The sequence below is a fragment of the Quercus robur genome, chromosome 4 (assembly GCF_932294415.1).
Source record: "Quercus robur chromosome 4, dhQueRobu3.1, whole genome shotgun sequence".
Classification (NCBI taxonomy): domain Eukaryota; kingdom Viridiplantae; phylum Streptophyta; class Magnoliopsida; order Fagales; family Fagaceae; genus Quercus; species Quercus robur.
The window spans coordinates 4,458,738-4,485,607 of record NC_065537.1 but is presented as its reverse complement, the minus strand read 5'-3'; the positions used below and the strand labels follow the sequence as shown (position 1 = coordinate 4,485,607).

The window sequence follows — 26,870 nt, the reverse complement described above, 5'->3', positions numbered from 1 at the left end:
AAAATTTGTAATATCTCTAACATCACTTAATAATAAAATGCTGTGAAATGTATCACAGTGAAAATGGTGAAAACAAAGATATTAAATAATAAGAAAAAGTAGTGAAATAGGTGCAAGACAGACAAAAACTGCTTATGATAATAGTGAAATGGTGAAAATGTTACATGGTTTGGTCTTTGAGAATAACTTTTTCTTCCTTTCTTAATTTTTCTTGGGTCACTTTCAAGTGGGTGTCCTTTTTTTTTTTTTTTTTTTTTTTTTTTTTTTCCTCAATGTCTCAAGGACTAACTAGAGTAGACTACATATGCAAGGATGTTTTAGGAGTCAGAGGGGGTAGGTGCCCCCCTCGCCCCCCTCTGGCTCCACCCCTAGGTTGAGTTCAAGTTACACATGATATAACTCTAAATAATATTACATTACCTAATAACTTGTTATTAAATTCATATTTTAAAAATTTAATCGTTAAATTACATGTTCTATATATTATTAACATGCATGCCAATTTTTATGTTAATCAGATATATGCCAATATTCTGGGAAGGTAGCTTTTTTTTCTCTCTCAAGAGCTCTTCTCCCAATGGAGTCATCGCCGGCGGTCACTTTTTGGGCTGTGTGTTCCTTAGCTTCTACCTTTATTCTTTTTATTTTATTTTTTTTGTGTACCGTCTTTAACCTGATAGGTGTAGCCGTCTTGTCCTTTTTAATTTTTGATCCTTTCTATAGCTTCTCATCATTCCCTTTCGGCTTCTTTTCTCCTACATGCAAGTAGCGTGACATTTGGTCCTTTCAAGTCGACTCTTCTGACCATCTAGACTTATAGTGATCTAAACTAAATCCTTTTCATCCTTTCTTCTTTGGCTTTCCGTTTCTTTTTCCCTTTTTGCCTTGAACTTTCCCCTGTTTGTTTTCTTACTTTGTCTGCTTCCCCTTTCTTTTCTCCAATCCCTTGTTTTCTTTTCTGTTTGTACCTTTCACTACACCATCTTTCTCCTTGTCTTTTGTTCTAAGGGTTCCTTATTTTTTTTCTTTGGTCCTTTGGCACCACTACCCCTGCTGCATGCAAGGTGTCGCTACTGGTCTTGGACCTATGGACAACAATATTGAAGCTAGAGAGTATGGCTGGACAGATAGCAGCGATACAAACTATAGTAGGGACATGTCAGCAGAGGAGATAGAGCCTGATTTGCTATCCAGTGATGATGAGATTCCCTTTGCCAGGCATGGGCCTATCATAAGACCTGATCAAGATGATGTAACTGCTCAAAGAGATTTCTGGAACAGATGTGCTATTGGCTTTCTCTTAGACTATCGAAAGTTCTCGGTGAGTTATTTTCAAAATATTATTAATGCTGCTTGGAGACTTAGAGGCCTAGTCACTGTGGTGGGTCGTGAATCATATTTCTATATACTTCATTTTAAGTACATTGAAGATCTTCAACATATCTGTAATGAAGGACCATGGGCCATGGAAGGGGCTTTGCTAGTGTTAGAGAAATGGAGACCTAACCTAGTGTTGAAACGTCTTCAATTGAACTACATTTCGGTTTGGGTACAATTTCATGGCCTTTCACTAGAATACCAATATCCGGAATTAGCAAAGTATATGGGTCAACTGATGGGTATTGTGGAACAGGTTGATTGGGAGGATAGAATACCTAGAAATATTAGTTTCATGCGTGTTAAGGTGAGGGTGGACCCGTGGTTACCAGTTATTACAGGTTTTAGTTTAAGAACAGATGAGGGATCTAACTTTTGGATTCAGTGCCGATATGAGAGAGTCCACAAATTATGTACTCGGTGTGGACTAATAGGACATACTCGAAGACAATGCACACATTGCATAGATGATATCGAACGAAGTTTGTATAGGCAGAGAGTGAGAATCCAAGATTTGCATCAAGTTCAATTCAGGTTTGATGCCTTACAACCACAATTCTCAAATGAGTTGCGAGCTTTTCATAGGAGGTGGACAACACAAATAAGATTTGGACATCTAACCCAAACCTTAGGACATGCAGCACCTTTTGATCCCTTCCCTGAGTACTCTAACCCCAGTACACCAAGTCCACTACATTCACCCCAAGAACCCAGACTTGACACTACAAAACCACCAGTAAGTCATAATCAAACACCCGACTTCAACCTTCAAGCCACCTCTAATTGTCAACCAAATAACAATGAATCCATTCTTACAACTGCTATTAATCTCTTAAACATGAATAATAGAACTGTACCTCCTACATTAGAAAACTCTCTTGTCTCAAGCACCTCAATCCCTACCAACCCAGAGATAGTTAACCAGGAGAATGACCACGCAGCGTATCAGCACATGGAACAAGATCACACAAGTAACATGGTAGCAAGAAACAATCTTTCCACAAGACCTCCATGGGCACCACCTGAAAATTCAAATGTGACATGGGCTTGGATTGAAGGAAATGAGCCCTTCATAACCAATGGACAAAGTCAGTATCAAGATTTTGAAGCATCAGAGACAGAGAGTGATACAACAGTAGTGTTGTTTAAGTTGGACAGCTTGAATGAGGAAAGGCCTGAAACTGTACAATCTCGGCCTTGGATGAATGGCTATATACCTGAGTCACCAGACTCCTTTATTGAATCTCTTGTGCAAAGAGTTAATCATGGGAGATTTAGATTTGAATTGGGAAGTTCAATCACTGGGCCGAGCCTACTACCCACTCAAATTGAGGAAGCCCAATCTAAAAATGTAAACCCAACTAGCACAAAAGGCCAGGACCTAGACCAATGTGTTGCTGCCACTGATCCAAGCCCACATGCAAACCTCTCTAGCTCTAGCCCAGCTTGGCATACCGAAGGAAGGGTAAGGGATCTTAGCCCTTTTGAATTGCTCACCTTAGGCCCAAGCCTACCACTTCCTACTGCCTCAGAATCAACTCCTTTTGCCAACCCCACCTTGACCTTAACTACACACCCTATAATAGTGCCAGAGGAGGATAATCTATCAGAGAATTCAAGGAAGAGGCTTAAGAAAGAAATAGAGAAAATTGGTAGAAATATTGGGAAAATGCTATGCTGTGGGTTATTTGATAAGGAAAGCCACCAATCAATAGTAATCAATCCTCAAAAGCTGCTATCAACAACTGATACAACCACTACTAATGCTGAGTCAGAAAATCTGTTCTGGGAAGCTAGCCCTCAACAGCTTCCCCAGCAGCCATAAGGGCCCTAAGCTGAAATTGTAGAGGGCTGGGCAACCCCTTTGCAGTTCTGCAATGCCAAGAAAAGGCCCAAGAATATAAACCCAATATTTTGTTTTTGATGGAAACCAAGCTGGACAGAGATAAAGTTTTGGACTTTTTGAGGAAGTGTGAATTCCGGAATGGATGGGAAGTTCCAAGGGAGGGACTCAGTGGGGCTCTTTTGCAGGGATGGTTGTCAGAGCAGAAGCTCACAGTCCAACACAGCTCGAAGCACATGATCCACTTAGAGATGCTGGATTAAAAAGGTACTCTTCTTTCAATTACTTTTATTTATGGGCAACCTGACCACTCTAAAAGGGAAGAAGTTTGGCTGGAACTTAAACACCTTAAGTAAATAGCTAGGATAAACTAGCTTTGCATAGGGGACTTTAATCAAATTCTATCCCATGATGATAAATTTGCTTTTAATACAAGGAAAATAATTGGGGCAGAGTTGTTTCAACAAACCTTGAATGAATTGGAATTTTGTGAACTTGAGGCTAAGGGTCAAAAATATACCTAGATGAACATAAGTGTTAGGACATATGTGATTCAATGTTAGGAACATATGTTATTATTTTATGTAATTGGCTAATCCTTTGACAAAACGCACTTTATTTATAATTGGATAGATCTAGGATGTGTTTAATACTTCAAGAAATAAGGTTTCAAGTTCAAGTATTAAAGCCATGCAAGTCTGTCTAAGAATCAAGTGAGAAAATGCTGGATTTTAAAACTCGACAGCTAGCATCTATTGAGGTTTAAAAACTGCTGAAGCCCGTAGCTCGACAGCTAGTTTGATAAATGGCTATCTATAGAGTTTTATGAAACTCAGTTTTTCAAGAGCTAATTTTCATCCAATTCGTGAGTATGTGTTTAGGCTTTCTTTTCTCACAATCTTAAACATATATAAGAATTGTTTTAAGGGCTTTCACAGCAAATGCAACTCAATGCAAAAGTTTTTCACAAGCATATTGTGAACCAGAGACATATGCCATAGTTCATCTTTCTCTTGAAGAAGCTGCTATGTTTGTGCACCGTAGGGTTTTGTGACCAATGAGTTTCTTGATCTTCATTGTGTAATGAACTGAAGAACTTTGCAGCCAACATCCTTCTTAAGTTCGTGATTAAGTCGCGTACTAGGATCTGCGCATCTATTGGTTAGTCACGTACTGGGAGCCGTGCATTGAAAGGAGAGATTGTCACCGCAGAACAAGTCCAATTGGGTATTGGGGTAATGGTTCAACTGTAGGTTGGTATAGGGTACTGGGATTCCTTTACTTGTAACCGCTTGTTTTGATAATAGTGGATTCTCATGACTGGTTTCCTTAAAATTACCTGGTGGGGTTTTTGCCGTGTAGGTTTTCCCCATTCATAAACAAATCACCGTGTCATTTTAATTTCCACTGCACTTTAGTTAATTGGTGATTTATTTATGCTGCCACTTATTTTGCATGTTAATTTAATTAATTAATAAATTTGGCTAATTAATCAATTAATTCATTATAAGGGGTCAATACATTCTTGGCCTATCAATAAGAGAGGATGAAACCTTTGTCATGGAAAAATTGGATAGGTCTTTTGCCATTGTAGATTCGATCAATACTTACCCTTAATATACTCTCCACAACCAATCTATCCTAAGATTTGACCATGGAGCCATTCTCCTAGACTTAGAAAATAAATTTTAAGAGAAGGCCTTATAGATTTGAGAAGATGTGGATCAATCATAATGAATTTCAAAATGTGGTCCAAAATGCCTGGGGAGTGGTCACTAATGGGTCAAGAGCTTTCCAATTATAGAATAAATTGGCTAATGTTAGAAAACAGTTCATTGAATGGAATAAAAGGGTATTTGGAAGAGTGCAAAAGGAAATTAGGGTCAAACACCAACTACTTTAGAACATGCATGACTCTATTCACACTCTAGAGGATCTTAGAAAAGAAAAAGAACTTAGGGAGAATATAGAAGACCTACTGACTAAGGAAGAGATTAAGTGGGCCCAAAAGGCAAGGAGTGATTGGATTATCCAAGGGGATAGGAACATAAAGTACTTTCAAATTGTAGTTAAACAAAGAAGAGCCAAAAATAGGATTGTAAACCTAAGGCAAGATAATGGGACCCTAACTGAGAATCTGAGGAGATAGAAAGAATTCTTGTGTCACACTTCAAGGATAGGTTTACTGAAATAGATCCTAAATCAGTTCAATGGATTCTTGGTGAGTTAGAATCTTTACCTATTCCCAAGTTAAACCATCAGTAATTACTTCAACTTTAAAAACCACCTACAAATTTTGAGATTGAACTGACAGTCTTTCAATTGAGTCCACATAAGTCTCCTAGTCCTAATTGTATCTTAGCATTTTTCTATCAAGAGTATTGGAATATTGTCAATCAGGATATACTGTAAGGTTGAATTTATTCAACCATCTAATTGGCTTTATTCCGTGCCAAATTTGCTTGTGATTCAGCATTTAGTAACCCTGTATTTAGGTGGGTTTGTTGTAAGGGTAGTGAGTGAGATAGAGTGAAGTTTGCTCAAGAGTGTGCAAGAAAACAGAGACTCGCAGCTGGGACTCGCGGGTGGACTCGCGGCTACAAGCTGCCAGAAGCTGCACACGTGCCAAGCATGCTGGAAGATGAACAGTCATACCAGCTGGAGCACTACAGGACAAAACAGGACAACTGGCCATACGGTTAACTCGTGACTGGATCTCGCGACTTGGTCAAGCCGCGAGGTCAAGTCACGAGCCACTCCTGTTTTGTAAAACCTGACGTTTCACATTCCTCTCCCACTCCAGTATAAATACCCCTTTAACCCACGATTGAAAGAGAGCTTCTAGAGAGAATTTTGAGAGAGAAACCCTAAAGAAAAACCAGATTGCTTCACCCACAATCTCTACCTTAGAGTCTCTTCAAATTCCTCAACTCTCTTCCTCTCCATTGTCAAATCCTTGAGAGGCATTATACCAAACCTGGTTCTCACCATTATCATCTCTGTGAGACAGTTGTTTGGATTTCTGGGAAGCAGTTAGGAAGGAACCAATCTTCATTGGTTGATGCTATGGTATAGTAGCGGAATCCGAGAAGCTAGAAAAGAAAAAGGTTCGGCGCAACCTCGTTGGAGCAAGAAGCTTGGAGGGCTTAGGTGCACTGGGTAGATTAGGCTTGGAGGGTCTATTGCTGTCCTTGTATCCCAACTGTATTTTCTAGTGGATTGATTACCGCTTGGAGGGCGGCGGAGAGGTTTTTCGCCGAGGACTTCGGTTTCCTCTTCGATAACACATCGCGTGTTGTCTTTGTGTTTGCATCTTCCTTCATCTCTATCTTTGCCTATTTATTATCTGCTGTGGTTTTATTTTGTTATGGCTTAGATAGTCTTTAACCAATTTCGTATTATAGCATGTGTTAAGTTTCCGCACACTAGTTGTTTGACATATTGCTTGTATTGGTTAAGTTGTAATTTGGGGGTCTAAACGTTCAAAGGTGTTTTGTACACGTTTTTGAACTTTCATTTGGTATCAGAGCAGGTACACTTGTTGTGGTTTAAATACTGTTGAGGTCTAAAAAATCACAGCAAAAAATAAGCCCAAGAAAGAATAAGCTAAGCCCAAGAAAGAGTGAGTTAAGCCCAGAAGAAAAAAAGACCAAGTCCAAAGGTATTATACAAAAGGCCATGAGGATCCCGAAGCCCAGAGAAGGAAAAGCAACCAAAAAAGAAAAAGAGAGAACATCACAGCAAAGTATAAGGCGCAAGGATCCTCGGGCACCATCAATGAGCGAGAAAAAAAGAAAGGAACAATAGAAAGAAGAGATTCACTAGAAAAATCATCAGAAAGTTTAGGCAGAAAGAAAATACTAAAGGGAAAGACAAATACTGCTTCCCGATATCCTGTAAAAGCAACTATGGCACATACTCGGATCCAACAAGAATCAAACTTCGCAAGTTTTGAAGGCTGAAATAGCCATTTAAGGTTGCAATTTTTGAGCTTGATTGGACCTTGTATCACGTCCTAGTAAGCTTGCTGTAATCAAACAGATAATGCTTTAATGAAATATTGTCCCCAGGATCCCCACAGTATTTACTTCTTTTTTATTGTCTTGCTAATCCTGCTTAATTTTTCCTTCTGAACTTGCGTTGTTAATTCTGGCACTCCTCGATATCCTTGTTTGTCATCCTTTTGTATGATGTCAGGAACATTCTCTGCATTCACTTGATTCTTAAACAGCCATTTAGCTGCGGTGAGTCAAGGCCCAGTCCACCAAATCCCCTTTTTCTTTTTCACTCAGGCTCGGGATCCTTGGGCCTGAGTATCCCGAAAAAGACACTCTCACATTTTGGTGACTCCACTGGGGACTGGGCAAAGAAGAAGGAAGAAACAATCCCTTCACAGAGAATGCCTCCAAGACAAAGAAACAGCAAAGGAACCAATGTGCCACCTACGGCCTCTGAACCTGTAGGAGAAAACGAGGAAGTCTCCAGGCAAGGAGGTGGGATACCCTTGGTGGAACAGGAGGTTGTGTCGGAACAAAGACACGCAAGACAGGACCAGACCTAATGGCCAGGATGACAGCAATGTTAAAGGATTTGGAGCAAGAAGTTCGTCTTCTCAAAGAAGGCAGGACACAGGAAGTCAGAGACAACATTCCCCCTACTGGCCACCAAGATGGGACCCAGCCAGAAGGAGGGTCAGCAGTAGGAGGAAGAGCCAACCCTCAGTATTTGACACTGGCAGACGTCAATGCCCTCTTGGAGCAAGAAAGGGAAAAACTCTCAGGGATCCCTAAGCAATTCTCTCGGGATCCCCCGTTCCCTCCAGAACTCCTTGGCAAACCATATCCTAAAGGATACGAACCCCCAAAGTTCCATCCTTTTGATGGGAGGAATGGAAGTGCCGTGGAACATGTGAGCAGGTTTGTCCACACTATGGGCCCTTATGCAGGAGATAAAGAATTATGTCTAAGGGAATTTGCCAAATCTTTGGTAGATAGGGCATACACCTGGTACACCACGCTGAGACCCGGGTCCATCAAGACCTGGGATGAGATGATGGAAAAATTCTGCGCCAAATATTACCCTGGTGAAGACAAAATCACTTTCCAGAACCTGCAGATGGTGAGGCAGAGACCTGGAGAAGATCCTGTTCAGTTTATTAAAAGATTCGAAGATGTGTCTCTAGACTGCTATGGAGACCATGAAGAAAAGGAGCTCGTGGAAACCTGCATAGCCAACATGCTTTTTGACTACAGGCTCAACCTTGAAAATTTATGTATCACACAGTTTGCTGATCTGCTGCAAAGAACCAGAAGGACGGCGCAAACCATGAGAACCAAAAGGCTGCCCGCATCCCAAGCTATGACAGCATCAACAGGAGAAAAAAGGAAAAGACCAGACGGAAAGGTGTTTGAAGAACCACCAGTGATCCCATGCACAGCTGAGGAGTTAAGCCATGTCCTAGACAAATGGATTGGAGATGGGGTTGTTAGGCCATTCACTGTGTCCAGGCCACCAACCGAAGAAGAAAGAAAGAATCCTTTATTTTGCAGAATCCATAACTATGTGAAGCACTCCACCAAGGACTGCTGGACCCTTCGCAGATTATTCCACAAAAAGTTGAGAGAAGGAACCCTGGAGCTCACCCAGAAGGAACCAGAAGTGCAGAGGAACCCCTTACCTAACCACAAAGGAAAAGGGGTGGTAGCAGTAGTAATACATGGGAACCCAGCAGAGGCAGGAGAATCTGAAGGATCCTTCCACCCGAGTACAGTCAAGACCCTCCAAAAGAATCCTAAGTTCAGGTCACTATTCAATCAATTAGGATTCGGACCAGAAGCAAGAAGAGTGGCCACAGAGTCTCTCATGAGTATAGCAGCAGATTCAGGGATGGAATGTTTTACAGCTGAGTCACATGCTAGTCGAGCTTTCCTGGAGACAACCAATGCAATAACTTTCACTGATGAGGACATGGAGATTGAGCACCCAGACCACCGTAGACCCCTTTATTTAATGGCCACCATAAACGGCGTTCAAGTCAGGAGAGCACTGGTGGATACAGGGGCATCACTCAACCTCATAGCCTTGAGTACCTTGGAAGCTGTTGGCTTAGCTGACAGAAGGATCCTGGGGGCCCCCATGGAGATAACAGGATTTGGAGGATCGGTGGAAGCAACAGAAGGATACGTACAGCTAGCCTTAAGGGTAGGGCCAATAGTAGCTTTGACAAGGTTTCATGTGATTAATGCAGAAGTTTCTTATCACGTACTGCTGGGACGCCCGTGGCTTCACAAACATCGTCTTATTCCATCCACGTTCCATCAATGCATTAAAGGGAGACTGAATGGGAGGCCCATAAGGATCCCTGCCAATCATAATCCTTTCAGCCAGGGAGAAGTGAACTTTGCAGAAACAATGTTTTATGATGAGTTGGAGCCAGATGATGAGAACCCCACCCAGGGACCCCGGGGGCACCTATCCTAGAAGAAGAAGAAGGAGGAAGGAGCACCCGTGACCTGAGAAACCTTTTAGAAAGAAAAAGACAAAAGAGGGAGCCCAGCTCTTCAGGATCCCGAGAATGTGTGGTGGTGCGGGAACCTGGGGGAAGGCTAATTTATCGTTTGTGAAGGTGCGCGGGGCCCGAATGCATTGTGCAGGAAGGTCCCGGACCACCAAGTTGCATGATGGCCCAAGAAGAAATCCCAGAAGAACCAGTTAAGGAGGCCCAGATTCAGCCCGAGGAAGAACTGAAGGAAGTAGACCTGGGAACAGAACCAGGATCCCGGAAACCTGTTTTCATTAGCAGTCAATTGGTGGCTCAAGAAAGAGAACAACTGGTAGCCTTACTTCAAAAATACAGAGATGTGTTTGCATGGACTTATGATGAGATGCCTGGTCTAGACCCGGAGTTAGTAGTCCATTCTCTTAATGTGGAACCAGGGGTGAGGCCAGTAGTCCAACCAGCCAGGGTCTTCCACACTGAGGTAGAAGCTCAAATAGTCCAAGAAGTCAAGAAATTACTAACAGCTGGTTTTATCAAACCCATCCAACACCCAAAATGGCTTTCCAACATTGTACCTGTGAAGAAGAAGAATGGTCAAATCCGCTGCTGTGTAGACTTTCGCAACTTGAACAAGGCATGTCCTAAAGATGAGTTCCCCTTGCCCAATATCGATCTCCTTGTAGATTCAGCTGCAGGAAACTTAATGTTCTCGTTTATGGACGGGTACAGTGAATACAATCAAATTCGCATGGCAGCCAAAGATGCAGAGAAGACGGCATTCAGAACTCCGATTGGGAACTTTTACTACACTGTAATGCCCTTTGGCCTCAAAAATGCGAGGGCTACGTATCAACGAACCATGACAGCCATTTTCCATGACATGATGCATGAGGAGATGGAAGATTATGTAGACGATATTGTGGTCAAGTCAAAAATCAGAACAGGACATTTCCAAGTACTTGAGCAGGTCTTTGAAAGATGCAGGAAATACAAGTTACGTATGAACCCCATGAAGTGCGCCTTTGGAGTGTCTGCTGGAAAGTTCCTTGGGTTCCTGGTACATCACAAAGGCATAAGCGTGGATCCAGCCAAGGCCACAGCTATTGCCACGATGAGAAGACCAACTACTGTTAGAGAACTCAAAAGCTTCCTGGGAAGAGTCTCATATATCAGGAGGTTTGTGCCTGGTTTAGCCTCAGCCACGGCGGGCTTATCAAAACTACTGAAAAAGGGAAATGAATTCGCCTGGGGAACGGAGCAGCAGGAAGCTTTTCAAAGAATTCAGAGCATTATGAACCATCTGCCCACCCTCCAGGCACCAGTACGTGGGCGACCTCTGTTGCTATACTTAGCATCAAACTCTCAGGCAATAGGAGCTTTGCTGGCGCAAGAAGATGACCAAGGAAATGAGCAGCCTATATATTATGTAAGCAGAACACTCAAGGATACCGAGACCAGGTACCCCAGAATAGAGAAAGCCTGCCTAGTAATTGTTTATGCCTCCCAAAGGTTGAAGAGGTACTTCTCAGCTCACCAAATCCTCTTGGTAACCAAGTCCCACCCCATAAAAGCACTCCTGCACCAGCCCCTCCTCACGGGAAGGATGGCACAATGGTTGGTATTGCTCTCACAATATGATATAGGCACAAGAACTCCCAAGGCTGTAAAGAGCCAGGCCATAGCAGATTTGCTAGCTCAATTCCCAGGGAAGGAAGAAGGCCCGCTGAGCGAAGAAATCCCTGGTGAGGTAGCAGTGATGGAGATCCCAGGGAAGAAATGGACTATGAGGTTTGACGGGTCAGCTACAGCAACTTCAAATGGGGTAGGAATTGTGCTAAGCTGTGAAAATGGGGATGTCATGCCCCTGTCTTTCAAGCTTGGTTTCTCATGCTCTAATAATGCAGCTGAGTATGAGGCATACTTGACTGGGTTGACTATAGCACTCAGCATAGGAGTGAAACACATGAGAGTGCTGGGAGATTCTAATCTTGTAGTCTCCCAAGTAAAAGGTGACTTTGCATTACGGGAACAAAGTTTAGCAGCCTACAGGACTTGGGCACAAAGACTGGAAATGGAGTTTCAAACCTTCAGCATAGAATACACTCAAAGAAGCGAAAACAGGTTCGCAGATGCTCTCGCCACCCTGGGATCCCAAATACCATTTGATGGGAGAGATACACTGATAAAAATAGGAAGGCAGGAACATTCTATTGTGAGAATCCTCCAAGGAATGTATCCAGGGGAATCCAAACAGTGGGACTGGAGGGACGAAGTCAAAGAAAGGATGAAAGAAGTAAATCCTAGGGGGAACATCAAAGAACTAATGGATTACACTCAGATAGAAGGAGAATTGTACAGAAGACTGCCAGGAGGAATACTGTCCAGATGTATCACCGAGAAGGAAGGAAAGTTGAAATTAGAAGAATTACACGCCCAAACATGTGGAGTTGCAGAAAAAGTCAGCCTATACAGGAGGATGCAACGCATGGGGTACTACTGGCCAAACATGGACAAGGAAGCAGCAGTCATACAGGGGAAATGTAAGGAATGTCGTTTGGCAATCGATAAAGAAGAAAGCTACGCTGTGTTTGTTACAGAAGATTGGCGGGTTCCTTTCATAGGATACCTGGCTCAGGGTATCCTGCCAACCGACAAGGAGCTGGCCCATAAGCTCAAGAAACTGGCGTGCAGGTATTTCTTGCAGAATGATATTTTGTTCAAAAAAGGATACCACGGGGATCCCCTCAGATGCCTGGGACCGAAGGAAGCTAGAGAAGTAATCAGAGAGGTGCACTCTGGAGATTGCGGAAGTCACCCAGGGAAGAGAAGGCTGCACAAGCAGTTACTGTTGTTGGGGTATTACTGGCCAACGATGAAAAGAGACTGAGGAGCTGGTCAAAACATGTCATGCTTGCCAAGTCCTAGGGGATGCGATTCACACTCACCCAAATGTCCTACAGGATATGACAACACCATGGCCTTTTCATACTTGGGGGCTCGATCTCATAGGGCCCATAAACCCTCCATCCAATGGTTATATATGGATCCTGGCAGCCACGGAGTACTTTACAAAATGGGTAGAGGCCATCCCTTTGAAAAAAGCTACTGGAGTAGCTGTAGCAAATTTCATTCGAGACCACATCATTACAAGATTCGGGATCCCCAGAAGATTGATCAGCGACAATGGAACCCCATTCATAAACAAAGATGTGAAGGGATTAACTGAAGCATACCACATCAAGCAGGGAAGATCTACCCCATACTACCCACAAGGAAACGGCCAAGCTGAAGCTACTAACAGGGTAATATTAAAAATCCTTAAAAAAATGAAGCATGAGTATGGAGGAAAATGGAGTGACCATTTGGCAGATGTGCTTTGGGCATGTAGGAGCTCTGTAAAGACAGCCACAGGATTCTCCCCATTCTCCCTGGTTTATGGAACAGAGGCCATCAGCCCTGTGGAGTTAATCATTCCTACACCAAGGGTAGTTCTTGAGGAAAATCAGGGAGAAAGTGAAGACGCAAGCAATGAAAAGAGATTAGTAGATCTGGAAGGAGTAGAAGAAGAAAGGGAACTGGCCAAGAAAAGGAGCCAAAGATACCAGCAAAGAATGACCAGAGCATATGCACAAGCAGTACGCCCAAGAGTGTTCACCAAAGGGCAACTAGTGCTAAGGATGGCGGAGCACGTGAGGAGGAACCTGCGAGGGCCTTCCAAGTTCACCCCAAAATGGGAAGGACCCTACATCATCAATACAGCTCATGAAAGTGGATATTATTACCTTACCAAAGAAGATGGGACAGTCCTGACAGAACCCATAAACGGGAAGTGGCTGAAGCAATATTATGGATGAGGACAACGGGATCCCCAGTACCTTAGGGTCCTTTCACCAACTTCACTATCTGCTAAGTTCCTTTTATTTTGTCTTTTTATTTTTTAGCCTTTATCAAAAATTCTAGCCTAAGATAATTTTGTTCAGGAACATGTGATAGATTGACACTTTGTGGTCAATACTGCACCAAAAGACTTTTGCTTTTGTTCCAAAAAAAAAAATGATCATGTTTTAATGGAATTCCTTTTTCTGCAACATTTAAGTTTTTTTTACTGCAAAGACCAAATATGGATAAATTCAAGGAAGGATACCTGAGTCAAAAAAAAGGGGGAGAATATGCAATACCCTTTCTACATATGGCCCAGGATCCACCTCACAAATAATTTCGGATATCCCACAAACAATCCCAAGTGCATAGGTCTAGGATCACAGAATAAAAGAAAATATCTAGGATACCTAGCCTAGCACTTGGCAAAAGGGGAACCTGTCAAAAGTTCATGAACTGGGACCGTATCTCAAAAAATACACAGAGAAGGATACTAGTGTACCCAGTTCAGTACTTGCACAATAAGTCACCAAGTACCTGGACCAGAACTTACAGTGAAACCTGTGAAAACCATGGTCCAGGACTCAGGAAAGGAAAGAATCACAAGAAAGTAAAGACAATATATATACATCCAAGGAAAAAAGGCAGATTCACATACCAAGAAATAAGAAGCAGTTTTGATGCACAAAAGAGAAAGAGCAGAGCAATGTTTTAAAAAAAAAAATTATACAACCCCAAATTGTTCATATGAATAAAAAAAAAGCTAAGGAATGAGGCCGGCCAACAGAGAAGCATCTGGAGAAATAGCAGGAACAGCCAAAGAAGAAAGGATCCTCTGCCGCTTGACTTTCAAATCTTGTAGAACTTTGTGAGCATGAGCCAAAGCTTCCTCAGCAACAGCTATCTCAGTATCTATACTCTTGAATGATTGCCTTTGAAACAGCATATGAGCCAGCAGACGCAAGTGATCCAGCAGGAAAGACAAATTAAACTTGGCCTCTAGAAGGTCCTGCACCACACCTCTCCATTCCAGAAGCTTTTCTTCAGACAACGAATCAACAGAGGAATTCTTTAGAGAAATCAACACAGCACACAGCAACTCCATCAGAATATTGCCTAGAAAAATGCCTCCCCTGAAGCCACTGGTAAAATCCCCGTGACTCTTGAGCAGGCTCTCTAGCAGTGGCAAGCCCTCCACAGGAACAGAGAAGCGCAGGAAGCTGCCATAAGAAGACCCAAAGACATGAAAGTGGCTGGCAGGAAGACTGTTGAATTCCAAAAGATCGAAGCGAGCCAGGAAAGAGGAAAGCCTTGAATCAAGATCTGAGGCAGCCACCTTCGGGGCATCCCCCATCACCGTGTCACCACTTGCAGAAACCTGAGGACTTGCAGCCTTCTGCTCTGGATGAAGGTCAGCAACTCCAACAGGTCTCACAATTCCTTCAGGGATAACAGGCTCAGAACCTGCAAAGCCTGTATCAGTATTCAAAAAAAAAAAGGGGGAGAAAGAAGAAAAAGAAAAAAGAAGAACAAATCTAGAAGAACAAACCGGCTCCAGTTTCTTGAGGCAGAACCTCTTCTTCCTGATCTCCTGACTTCCCCGAAGATTCTGGGAAGGAACATAAGGCAAGTTGAAGAAAAGGTGAGGGACCAATGGCAAATTGGCTAAAGGAAGGGATAGATGCAGGGGGCTTCGCCATATATAAAAAAAAAAAGGGGGGGAAAACACGATGGAACAGCCTGCACTCACCTTCTGAGCTCTCTGATTCTAAAGAAGAGGCAACACTATGAGCGGGTTTCTCACTGGTTTGACCTAAAAGGAAAAGAAGGAACTCAAGAGAAACTGGGAAAGAGAGTGAAACATAACGTTATTTCAAAAGAAACAAGCTTTACCTGTTTGTTTGGATAAAGGAGTGTCTCCCAAAGCATCTTTATCTGACGAGGACAGAGGAAACACAGTCTTGATAGGACTAGGAGTGCGTTCAAGATGGGGACTCTGAGATGATGGGATCCTAGAAGCTTTGGGATCCTGAGAGTCCTGGGAACCTTGCATCGGCTGCCCAATTCCATCAGCAGGGTCATCAGTAGGGGGCTCCTCCCCCATAACAGGAAAAATGACAGAAAGAGCTGTGATAGTTTTCTCCCCCAGAACCTTGCCAGTCACAGGAGGGGATACCTCCACCTAAAGAAAGGAGAAGCAGAGAAGGCAATACTAAAAAAAAAAAGAAAACAGCAGGAATGCTAGCAACACAGAAAGAACAGAAGAAAGGGGAACACACGTACCACGTCGTCTCCAGAAGATTGACTCTTACCCTTCTTATAATCAGACTTGCGCTTGGACTGCAAAGAAAATCACCACTCGTCAGCAAAGATAGAAAGTGAATACAACAAAAAAAAAAAAAGAGAGAAGAAGGAAAGAAGTCTTGCCCTTCTCTCTCTCTCTACAGATTCTCTGGAAGTCTTTTGCTTACTACGAGTACGCCCAGAGGGTCCTAAAGGAGGCTGGGATACCAAACCAGAGGATCCTAAAGAACCATGGACTGAAGCAGTCACAGGAACTTGGGGAAAAGAAGACTCTACCTTGGTCTTCTTCCGGGTCCTTGAAACTAAAGGTTCCCTGACATCCTTGCCTTCGTGAGATGCCAAGTGTACTTGAGATTTCCCCGATTTCCTTCTTTTTGCTTCAGAGCCTATCTCCACACCCCCTGCACTTTCGCCAGCATCAGCAGCTTTCATCTTCTTCAACTTAATATCCCTACCTTTAGCAATAGCAGCACTAATTGTCTCTGTTGCACCCTTTTTGATGGGTACCCCAGAAGAGGTACCAATGATAAGGCTGTCACCCAGCCAGGCTTCAGGAAAATCCTGTCCATAAGTCACCCAACCTCCCCTGGAGGAATGCCACTCTGCAAACCCAGTCTTGCTGCTTGCAGCAGCAGAAACAATCCCAGCAGTAGGAAGGGATAAACGTCTATTGGCTGTCAGAGCAGAAACAATGCTAGAGTTCGGGACTTCCCGAATTGTACCAGTGCCAACATAGTCAACAAAAGATTTTTGTACTCTTCTCCAATAACCGGTATAGCCACTGGAAGCAAAGACTCCTCTCTGGGAGTTAGGCACTACGAACTGGGGGCTCCTCCGAGACCAATAAGAAAAGGCCTGCAGCCTCAAGAAAGGATCCAAGGAAGGAAGGGATGGCACCACATCCTTGAAAACTGGCGGGATATCTTGATCAAAACCAAACTGTCGAAGCACCCGATGTGCTAAATAATGAGTGTACTTTGGGCCACTTGAAGAAGGCACGGGAAGCCAGGAGGGGCTAATGCAGGCAAGATAAGCCAGGCTGCCCTCATCACCACGGCGCAAGTCAAAGGTGTTACCTGTTGAAGATAAAAAAGAAGATAACACAGAATCACATGCAAAGCCAGGACCAAACTCACGAGGGGATCTCCAATATAAGCTCCCTGCTTGGTCAAACAACTCCACAAGATTGAGGCCACCACCCTTCAAGCTAATCCAGCGAAAAATAATGGGAAAGGCATCAGTAGAATTGCCACAAAGACCCTTCACTATGTCGGGGGATCCTTGGAACTTGTCCTTCACAAACTTCAAATTTCTACACTTAGCCAAGGTAGCTGCAGAACGGTCCCACATAAAAATTTGAAGAATGGCACAATGAAGAGATGAAGTAATCACATAGCAAGAGTCACCCTCAGCCTCGTCTCCATGAAGCTGGTCCAGTTGAGAATAAACATGACCCAAAAACAGAGGGGCCAAAGGATACTGGGTACCCCGAGCCAACTTGATTGCCAGCGGAAAAAATGAAGACTTAACTCCGTACCCAGGGAACTCACTGAATAGAAATTTACTAAGCCAAAAAGCCAGGAAACCGGCCCACCTCACTTCCTTATCCTTTTCACGAGAGAGGGTCATCACCCATCTCCCCATCCTAGCCGGTTTACCACCAGGAGAGGCGGAGCGGCCACCAAAATGACCAAATAATTTCTCTTCCACCACGAGATCCTCACCAGAAAGATCAATATCAAAGGGATTTTCTTCACCAAACACTGGGAGGAGGAAGTTATTAACCACATCCTCCAAGGTGATTGTCAATTCACTAGTAGAAAAGAAAAAAGTATGAAGGGAAGGACACCAACGACGTACCAGATGCCTGAGCCCTTTGGCATCTCTGAAACCCTCAAGGTTTCTGGAAATAGCCACTGCCTTTAGGATGCCGGCGCGCTCCAAACGACCCACGAACTCAGCATCAGACAGATCTTTGTCTACCCATATAGGCCAACCCTGAATCTTTCCCGAAACAAAATCAAAGAAAATAGGAACCACCTCTCGGATTCCTTGTCTGATCTGGAGATCAAAAATCTCTCTAGGGTCAGGAACCTGAGCGGAACCAGCGAAACCCGCTTGGCCAGAAAATAGCCAAACGTGAGGGGATGGAGGAGCCTCACCATGAGATATATGGGGGAAAAATAAACTGAGAGAATACCAAGGATCCCGTAAAGGGAAGGCCGGACGTTCAGCAACCTTGCGGGAATCGCTCGGAGCAGAACCAGAAGAACCTTCCCCTTCAGAAGGACTGGGGGTGCGCTCTCTCCTCTTGCGAGAAGAAGAAGAAGCCATGGAAACAGCACACACTCTGAGAAGAAAAGAGATTGAAAGTGCGAAAAAGGGAAGACCAGAGTAACAGAGAAGAAGAAAAAAACTCAGGGAATGAAAAAAGTTCAGAGAAGCAAAATGATAAGGTGAAACGGCTACAATAAAGGCGCAAGTAGCAGTTGGGAAAAACAGTTTATGAAAAGACGCGCCAGTTGCAAAAAATTTAATTTGAAGAGAGGGTTAATCAGCAGTTATTAATGAGAAGCAATGGGAAACGAGATAAGTGGGTAGAAGAGTTTTATCTCAAATACTCAACTGCCACGTCCCGTGTAAAGAGGAAGCTGCGAAAAGTAATAATTGTAAAAGAACACAACACGCGAAAAGGAGGCGACCAAAAGCAGCATAAGAGAGCTGGGATCCCACAAAAACCTAAGGAAACCTAAATCACTCATGCGTGGGCTTCAGGCAACCCACGAGCTCGGGGGGCTAAATGTTGAGGTCTAAAAAATCACAGCAAAAAATAAGCCCAAGAAAGAATAAGCTAAGCCCAAGAAAGAGTGAGTTAAGCCCAGAAGAAAAAAAGACCAAGTCCAAAGGTATTATACAAAAGGCCCTGAGGATCCCGAAGCCCAGAGAAGGAAAAGCAACCAAAAAAGAAAAAGAGAGAACATCACAGCAAAGTATAAGGCGCAAGGATCCTCGGGCACCATCAATGAGCGAGAAAAAAAGAAAGGAACAATAGAAAGAAGAGATTCACTAGAAAAATCATCAGAAAGTTTAGGCAGAAAGAAAATACTAAAGGGAAAGACAAATACTGCTTCCCGATATCCTGTAAAAGCAACTATGGCACATACTCGGATCCAACAAGAATCAAACTTCGCAAGTTTTGAAGGCTGAAATAGCCATTTAAGGCTGCAATTTTTGAGCTTGATTGGACTTTGTATCACGTCCTAGTAAGCTTGCTGTAATCAAACAGATAATGCTTTAATGAAATATTGTCCCCAGGATCCCCACAGTATTTACTTCTTTTTTATTGTCTTGCTAATCCTGCTTAATTTTTCCTTCTGAACTTGCGTTGTTAATTCTGGCACTCCTCGATATCCTTGTTTGTCATCCTTTTGTATGATGTCAGGAACATTCTCTGCATTCACTTGATTCTTAAACAGCCATTTAGCTGCGGTGAGTCAAGGCCCAGTCCACCAAATCCCCTTTTTCTTTTTCACTCAGGCTCGGGATCCTTGGGCCTGAGTATCCCGAAAAAGACACTCTCACAAATACCTAAGTGTGATCCTTGACCCCTTGTGTTTATTTGCCATGGATTGTGCTTTGTATGACTCTTTGCATGATTTGGTTGGTGATGAATGTAACATGTCACGTGTTTGTGAAAATGTCTCTATGAGTGTTAATCCTCATAAGTGTGATGACATGTTATTTGAATCCATGGGTGTTGTTGACAAACTTTTGAAGAAAAATGCTAAGAAGTTTCAAAAGAATTTGAGCAAGTTATTTTGTGAAAAGGATGATTTGATTGCTAAGCTCAATGAATCCAACAAATTGGTTGAAAAATATAAAAAACTTGCTGAAATTTCTCTTGAAAAGCTGAAAGAGTTTGAATGTTTGAATATGGACTTGGATGCTAAACTTGTTTTGTCTAACAAACTTGTTGATGATCTTAAATGTGAAAATGAGTCTCTTAAGATGCATGCCAAGTGTTTGATTGCTGAACCCATTGATAAAATGGATGATAATTTGTGTTGCAATCATGTTGTGGTACCCGATCTTGTGCCTAATGTGTATTCTACCTCTAAGGACAAATCGGTGTACGTTCCTCCACACAAAAGAAATCAAAATGTGGAGAGAAAGACTGTTAAGTCAAAGCCTCTGTTTAGGTCTCAACCTAAGGCTTTGGATGGATCTAAGTTTGTTCCAACTTGCCACCATTGTGGTGTGATTGGTCATATAAGACCTCAATGTCATAAGTTGAAGATGGAACAAAATCATATTGCTAGATCCCTTCCCAAAAGGCCTAGTGGACCTAAACACATTGTGTGTCACCATTGTGGTGCCTTTGGTCATCTAAGACCTCAATGCTCTAAGTTTTATGCTTTTAAAAGAATCAAAAGAAAAGAAAAACTTGAGCTTCTTGGAAGTTGTGCTAAAAAGGATAAACCGGATGTTAGTGATAATAGCATGTTGTTAAAGAAAGTGTTTAATGCTCTTAACTCCTTGTCTATGTGCATCTCCGGTTCTCATTCTTCCAACCCTCGTCTCACTTCTCATGAGACACTCATTCCAAACAATTGTTCTGTTTGGATGAGGAAGGGTTCCTATGGTTGAGCTTTTGTTCCTTTGGTCCTTGATCTAATTCTTTCGATCTTTGTAGGACCCTTCATGCATTAGATGCTTCATTGTCATGCATTTGTGCATCATGCATATCTTTATATGCATTGTTTTGTTTTTGTTTTGATCTTACTTTTATGTCTTTGGTTTGTGTGTGTAAAAATCCAAAACCACATAAAAAGTAGAAAATCAAAAAGTTTGATCGACGTTGTTGAGTTTTGTCTCAAGACTTGTTTTGCCTTGTACCTTTGTGCTAATGGCTTTGTGCATTTTCGAGCATTGCTTGTTTCTTTGCACTCATATCACTGTGGGAGAAATCTTGAAATCTATGTGATTGTTGTAAATAGATCTTCAAACTTGTCATGAATGATTAGTGAATGGTTATGTTGATCTTGAAACTTGCATAGACTTGTGTCTATATATCTTCCCACTCTTTATTTTTGTTTTTGCTTAGAAGAGCTCACCAAATGTAAATCTCCAAATGAAAAGAGATATTGAGCTGCAAAAGCCTGTCGCACATTCTAATATTCGACTAGGAAAAAGGGTAAGTGACCCTATATTAAAGAGAATGTTTATTCAAAAAGCCAAAGGCTTGTTCATTAAAGTGAAATATCAAATATCACTCTCACAATGAGAGATGATTGTCTCAAGAGATCAAAATGATCAAATGTTATGGAGTCAAATGTAAAGCTCCAAAATATGTTATCAAGTTTTGTGGGAGGTCATATATACATATTTCTATAATTGAGATGGATCACTTGATCTAGTGCTAATTGTGTATGCCTTGGTTGAATTGAATTGATCATTGAAGCTTCACATTAAACTAAGGACTATCTCATTGTTGATATCCACACACAACACACAAGTTTATGTTCAATAAATGCCATATTCATTTGTGTGATTGTACTTGATGAAATGTGTTTTCACATGCTCAATCTTTGTTAATTCAAGCGCAAAAAGATTTTTGAGTGTTTTAGGTGTTTTTGGAAAGTTTTTTGTTAAAAAATCTGAAATTTTTCAAGAATCCCAGTTTTGCCCTGTTTTGGCGACTCTGTCGCGGGTAAGTCAAGTCGCGAGACTCAGTCGCGTCTTCGCGGGTCATTTTTGGCAACTTGTTCGCGAGTGGAAGGTCCAGTCGCGAGGGTTACTCAGAGATTTTGGCGGCTCAGCTCGCGACTCTCTCGCGGGTAGACCCTCCAGTCACGAAAAACACTTAGAAAATTTTTCAAAATTTTGTCTTTGAGTGTTTTGGCGGCTTGCCCTGGCGACTTAACTCAGTCGCGAAAATCGCGTGTTTTGCATATTGAGGGTTATTTTCAAAGTTGTTTTCCAAAATTTTTTCATTTTTCCCTCCTGCATCATTCTCTTTGTTCTTACCTTCATCTCTTACCCTCGTTTCTCCTTGACCCTTTGTCTATTCTTGACAAAAAGGGGGAGAGTATACTCTAAAGAGTATGTCGGAGTGTTTTGTCATTTCTTTATGACTCTTGTGCACATCCTTAGGGGGAGAAATTCTATTTCTCATGCACATTTGTAGGGGGAGAGATATTCCATAGGGGAGATGCATATACCAAGAGGGAGAAGACATTGTGTTAACTAGAAAACCTTGTTCTGTTTGTTTTCTTGTTGGCTTTATGGTGCTTTGTGTTATGCTTTGGTGTTCTCATTGCATCATGTTTGTGCTTTGGACAAGCATATATCCCTATGTTATTATGCTTCATTGAATGCATGTTCAGATGATCATTTGCTACTTGTTATACTTGTCATTTATTACTTGCTTTACCTTGAGGGTCTAATGTGTTTTGTGCAAGTGTTTCAGGGTACAAGTATATATATGTTCCAAGTGCATCACAGCTTCTCATCACTTTGAAGGGGAGAAATTTTAAACACTTTTAGTTTATATTGTTTAAGTTTTTATTCAATATAATGTGTTTGTACCCATGTGCTTTTGTAAGCTTTTAGGGTTAATGTTTTATGCATAGTTTGTAGGCTTTATGGTATGTACCTTGCTTAGTGCAGCCTTTATGCTATGTTGAAATCAGTACTTTAATCTAAATGTTCTGCATTTTGGTTTATGTACTGTCACTCTTGTGCCCTTGTAGGATTGTTCCTAGATGCATATGCCTTGTGTGTTATGCATTGGTTGAGTGTTGAGCATACAAGTGTCTTGCCTTGTGCTTGTTAACTTGTATGTCCTTGTGTTCATTCCAAGTGTGAATGAGCACTGTGATCACTACCTTGTGGTGTTCACTTGGTTGATCAAGCCATGGTATGTTTATTAACTCCATCTTTGCTTGATCACATATTGCCTGTTTCATATGCATTTATAATTTTCTGCTTACAATGATCATGGTGTATTGTTGTGTTTCAGGAGTATTATGTTCATATGATTCAAGTGCTTCACAGCTTCTAGAGTTAGGTGTGAGTGAGTTTTGTTCAACTGTTCCCAACTCACATGTTAAGTCTAGAGTCTGTTTTAGGGTTTTGTCACGGAATAGCCAAAGGGGGAGATTGTAAGGTTGAATTTATTCAACCATCTAATTGGCTTTATTCCGTGCCAAATTTGCTTGTAATTCAGCATTTAGTAACCCTGTATTTAGGTGGGTTTGTTGTAAGGGTAGTGAGTGAGATAGAGTGAAGTTTGCTCAAGAGTGTGCAAGAAAACAGAGACTCGCGGCTGGGACTCGCGGGTGGACTCGCGGCTGCAAGCCGCCAGAAGCTGCACACGTGCCAAGCATGCTGGAAGATGAATAGTCATGCCAGCTGGAACACTACAGGACAAAACAGGACAACTGGCCATACGGTTAACTCGCGACTGGATCTCGCGACTTGGTCAAGCCGCGAGCCACCCCTGTTTTGTAAAACCTGACGTTTCACATTCCTCTCCCACTCTAGTATAAATACCCCTTTAACCCACGATTGAAAGAGAGCTTCTAGAGAGAATTTTGAGAGAGAAACCCTAAAGAAAAACCAGATTGCTTCACCCACAATCTCTACCTTAGAGTCTCTTCAAATTCCTCAACTCTCTTCCTCTCCATTGTCAAATCCTTGAGAGGCATTATACCAAACCCGGTTCTCACCATTATCATCTCTGTGAGACAGTTGTTTGGATTTCTGGGAAGCAGTTAGGAAGGAACCAATCTTCATTGGTTGATGCTATGGTATAGTAGCGGAATCCGGGAAGCTAGAAAAGAAAAAGGTTCGGCGCAACCTCGTTGGAGCAAGAAGCTTGGAGGGCTTAGGTGCACTGGGTAGATTAGGCTTGGAGGGTCTATTACTGTCCTTGTATCCCAACTGTATTTTCTAGTGGATTGATTACCGCTTGGAGGGCGGCGGAGAGGTTTTTCGCCGAGGACTTCGGTTTCCTCTTCGATAACACATCGCGTGTTGTCTTTGTGTTTGCATCTTCCTTCCTCTCTATCTTTGCCTATTTATTATCTGCTGTGGTTTTATTTTGTTATGGCTTAGATAGTCTTTAACCAATTTCGTATTATAGCATGTGTTAAGTTTCCGCACACTAGTTGTTTGACATATTGCTTGTATTGGTTAAGTTGTAATTTGGGGGTCTAAACGTTCAAAGGTGTTTTGTACACGTTTTTGAACTTTAATATACTAAATTCTGTTCATGCCTTCTTCCATTCAGGTTCAATGCTGAAAGCCTTAATTCAAACCTTCATTACCTTTATTCCTAAAGTGATGGTTCCAAAGGAGGTCTTTCATTTTAGGCCAATAAGTCTTTGTACTGTCTCCTATGAGATCATATCCAAGATTATGGTCAATAGGTAGAAACGTTTAATGGATAAGTCTTTGTAATCTCTGATAATATCTTTCTTGCTCATGAAATTATTGATACTCTAAAGAAAAAGAAGGGTAGAAAGAAAGGATATGGGGCTCTCAAAGTTGATATGTGTAAAGCTTATGATAAGGTAAGTCAGAATTTTCTTAAGACAGTTTTGATCTGAATGAATTTTGGTAATTATAGGGTCCACAGGATCATGGAATGTGTTTCCTCAGTCCAATATGCTTTACTCCTAAATGGTAGTCCCACACACACCTTCCTTCCAACCAGAGGAGTCAGACAAGGGGATCCAATCTCCCCCTATTTGTTCCTATTATATGCCAATATTCTATCCATTGCACTCATACAGGCTGAAGGCCAAAATAAAATTAAAGGAATCAAATTAGGTAGAAATGGAGTCTCTTTCACACATCTCTTCTATGCTGATGATTCCTTATATTTCTTCCAAAATGATAAACACTCCTTGAACAATTTGAAGGGCATAATTCTCTGGTATTGCTCCCTCTTGGGTCAAAACATCAATTTCACAAAATCTTATTTGTATTGCTCCCCTAATATCCCCTCTTCTATTCAGGAATCCTTAGCTGATGCCTTGCAGGTAAACTTAGTCCAAAATCCTAGCAGATATCTAGGTTTGAACTTCAAATTGAAAGGTAGGAGAGTAGTAGATTTTGAGGATTTGGTAGAGAGGCTTCAAGCAAAACTTCAGGGTTGGAGTCCAAAATTGCTGTCTCAAGCAGGCAGGGCAACTCTAATCTCATTAGTGCTTCAGTCCATGTCTTTATACACCTTTTCCTACTTCAAAGTACCAAAGGTGATTTGTAACAAACTAGATGCCATGATTAGAGACTTCTGGTGGGGGCATAACAATGGTACTAGGAAAATGTAATTAATTGGGTGGAATAAGATTTGTAATCCTAAGAGTAAGGGAGGACTTGGTTTCAAAAAATTCAGTGATTTCAACAAGGCAATGCTGGCTAAACAATATTGAAAGATTCAAAACAACCCCAACTCCTAGCTAGCTAGAACCTATAAAGCCAAATACTTCCCTAGGACCCCTTTAAAAGAATATTCCCCCAAGCCATACCATTCTTGGACCTGGAGGGCCATTGCAAACCCTCAAAGTACTGAGCTACATAAAGGAAGATGGATAGTGGGTGTAGGGCACCAAATACCTCTCACCAATCCTGACTGGTTTCAAGCTCCAAGTAATACCTTAAGGGAGCTCAATTTGACCAATGGAACAATGGCTGACCTTACTGTTCCTAATCCTAAGTCCTGGAATTGTAACCTCTTAAGGAAATTATACCCACACCCTATCTTCACAGAAATTATGAAAATTCCTATTCCTAAAACAGGTGATAACCCCGATAAGCTAGTCTGGAAACACTCAACATAAGGGGATTATAGAGTGGCTCAAGCTTACTCTCTTTTACAGCAACTCCAAACCACATCCATAGACAGTGGTCCTAGTTCCCTTCAAATATCTCAATCCAATTGGAAGCTCTTCTGGAAGGTTAAACTGCTTGCTAGAATTCTCACTTGTGTTTGAAAAATTATGTAGGACAGCTTACTTGTGTTTGAAATCCTTCATAGGAGAGGGGCATGAACTCTTTTATCTGCCTGATGTGTGATTCAGAGGTGGAGTCTGCCTTACATCTTTCCTTACATTGCACTTTTGCAAGAGCTATTTGGTGTGGCTCAACTCTTGAAATCAGAACAATAGAGCTAAATGCCTACTCAGTTAAGCAGTGGATATGGAATTATATCAACACAAATAGTATCACAGAAAGTGCGAAGATGGATCTTCTACAGGTTGTGTTCATTACCCTTTGATTAATCTGGAACCATAGAAATGTGGTTCTTCACAAAGGAAAGGTCCCCATTCCTTTGGAAGTCGTGCTAATGTTCAAATCTCTTATTTGCAGGTGCAGAGAGGCGTTTCAAACTCACCAGGATCAGAGGCAAATATACAAGCCAAAGCAAGTATCTCCATGCTTACTCAAAATTGGCAAGTCCTGATTAAGGTAGCTGCTTCCAGGAATAGAAGAACAAAAAGATGTGGCTTTGCCTTTGAAGCTAGGAGGATGGATGGTGCTCTACTCTTTAGAGGTGGTGCTAGCTGTGGAAGACCAACTCAGCACCTTGCAGCTCAGGAAGCTCTAGTGGAGGTTCTGATCAAATCTACTGCTATGAATCTTTTTAGAGCTATTATAGTGAGTAATGACCAAAAACGAGCTGAATTATGCAACAACCACAGGAAGGCGACTTGGCAGGACCAAGCCTTGGCAATGGATCTCCAAAATCTCCACCAACAGGGTCTGATCACTCATTTTTTGTTACTCCCTAATGTAGTGATAGGCCAGGTTTTGTTTCTAGCAGGAAAGCCACATAGTTCCCTGTCCGATGCTTCAAGCAATATGTGTCTATTAATGACTAATCCTTGTAGCTTGTCTAAACTTTGTAGTTTCTAACTTTTATCTTATAATAGCTGTTGACTCAGTTTTTATACCCAAAAA

General features: G+C 42.0%; 1 protein-coding gene across 4 annotated transcripts; it reads left to right on the top strand.

Annotated features, from left to right (window-relative positions):
- The first annotated feature begins 524 nt into the window (after positions 1–524).
- On the top strand, positions 525–26,870 carry LOC126720396 (uncharacterized). Of its 4 annotated transcripts, XM_050422826.1 has the most exons (3): positions 525–3,487; positions 25,916–26,166; positions 26,280–26,870. In XM_050422826.1, the coding sequence occupies exon 1, from the start codon at positions 1,058–1,060 to the stop codon at positions 3,200–3,202; it is 2,145 nt and encodes a 714-aa protein (XP_050278783.1). In that variant the 5' UTR covers positions 525–1,057; the 3' UTR covers positions 3,203–3,487; positions 25,916–26,166; positions 26,280–26,870. The 4 variants fall into 4 exon arrangements, with proteins under 4 accessions (XP_050278783.1, XP_050278786.1, XP_050278785.1 ...); XM_050422829.1 differs by lacking the exon at positions 25,916–26,166; XM_050422828.1 differs by having other exon boundaries at positions 25,991–26,870.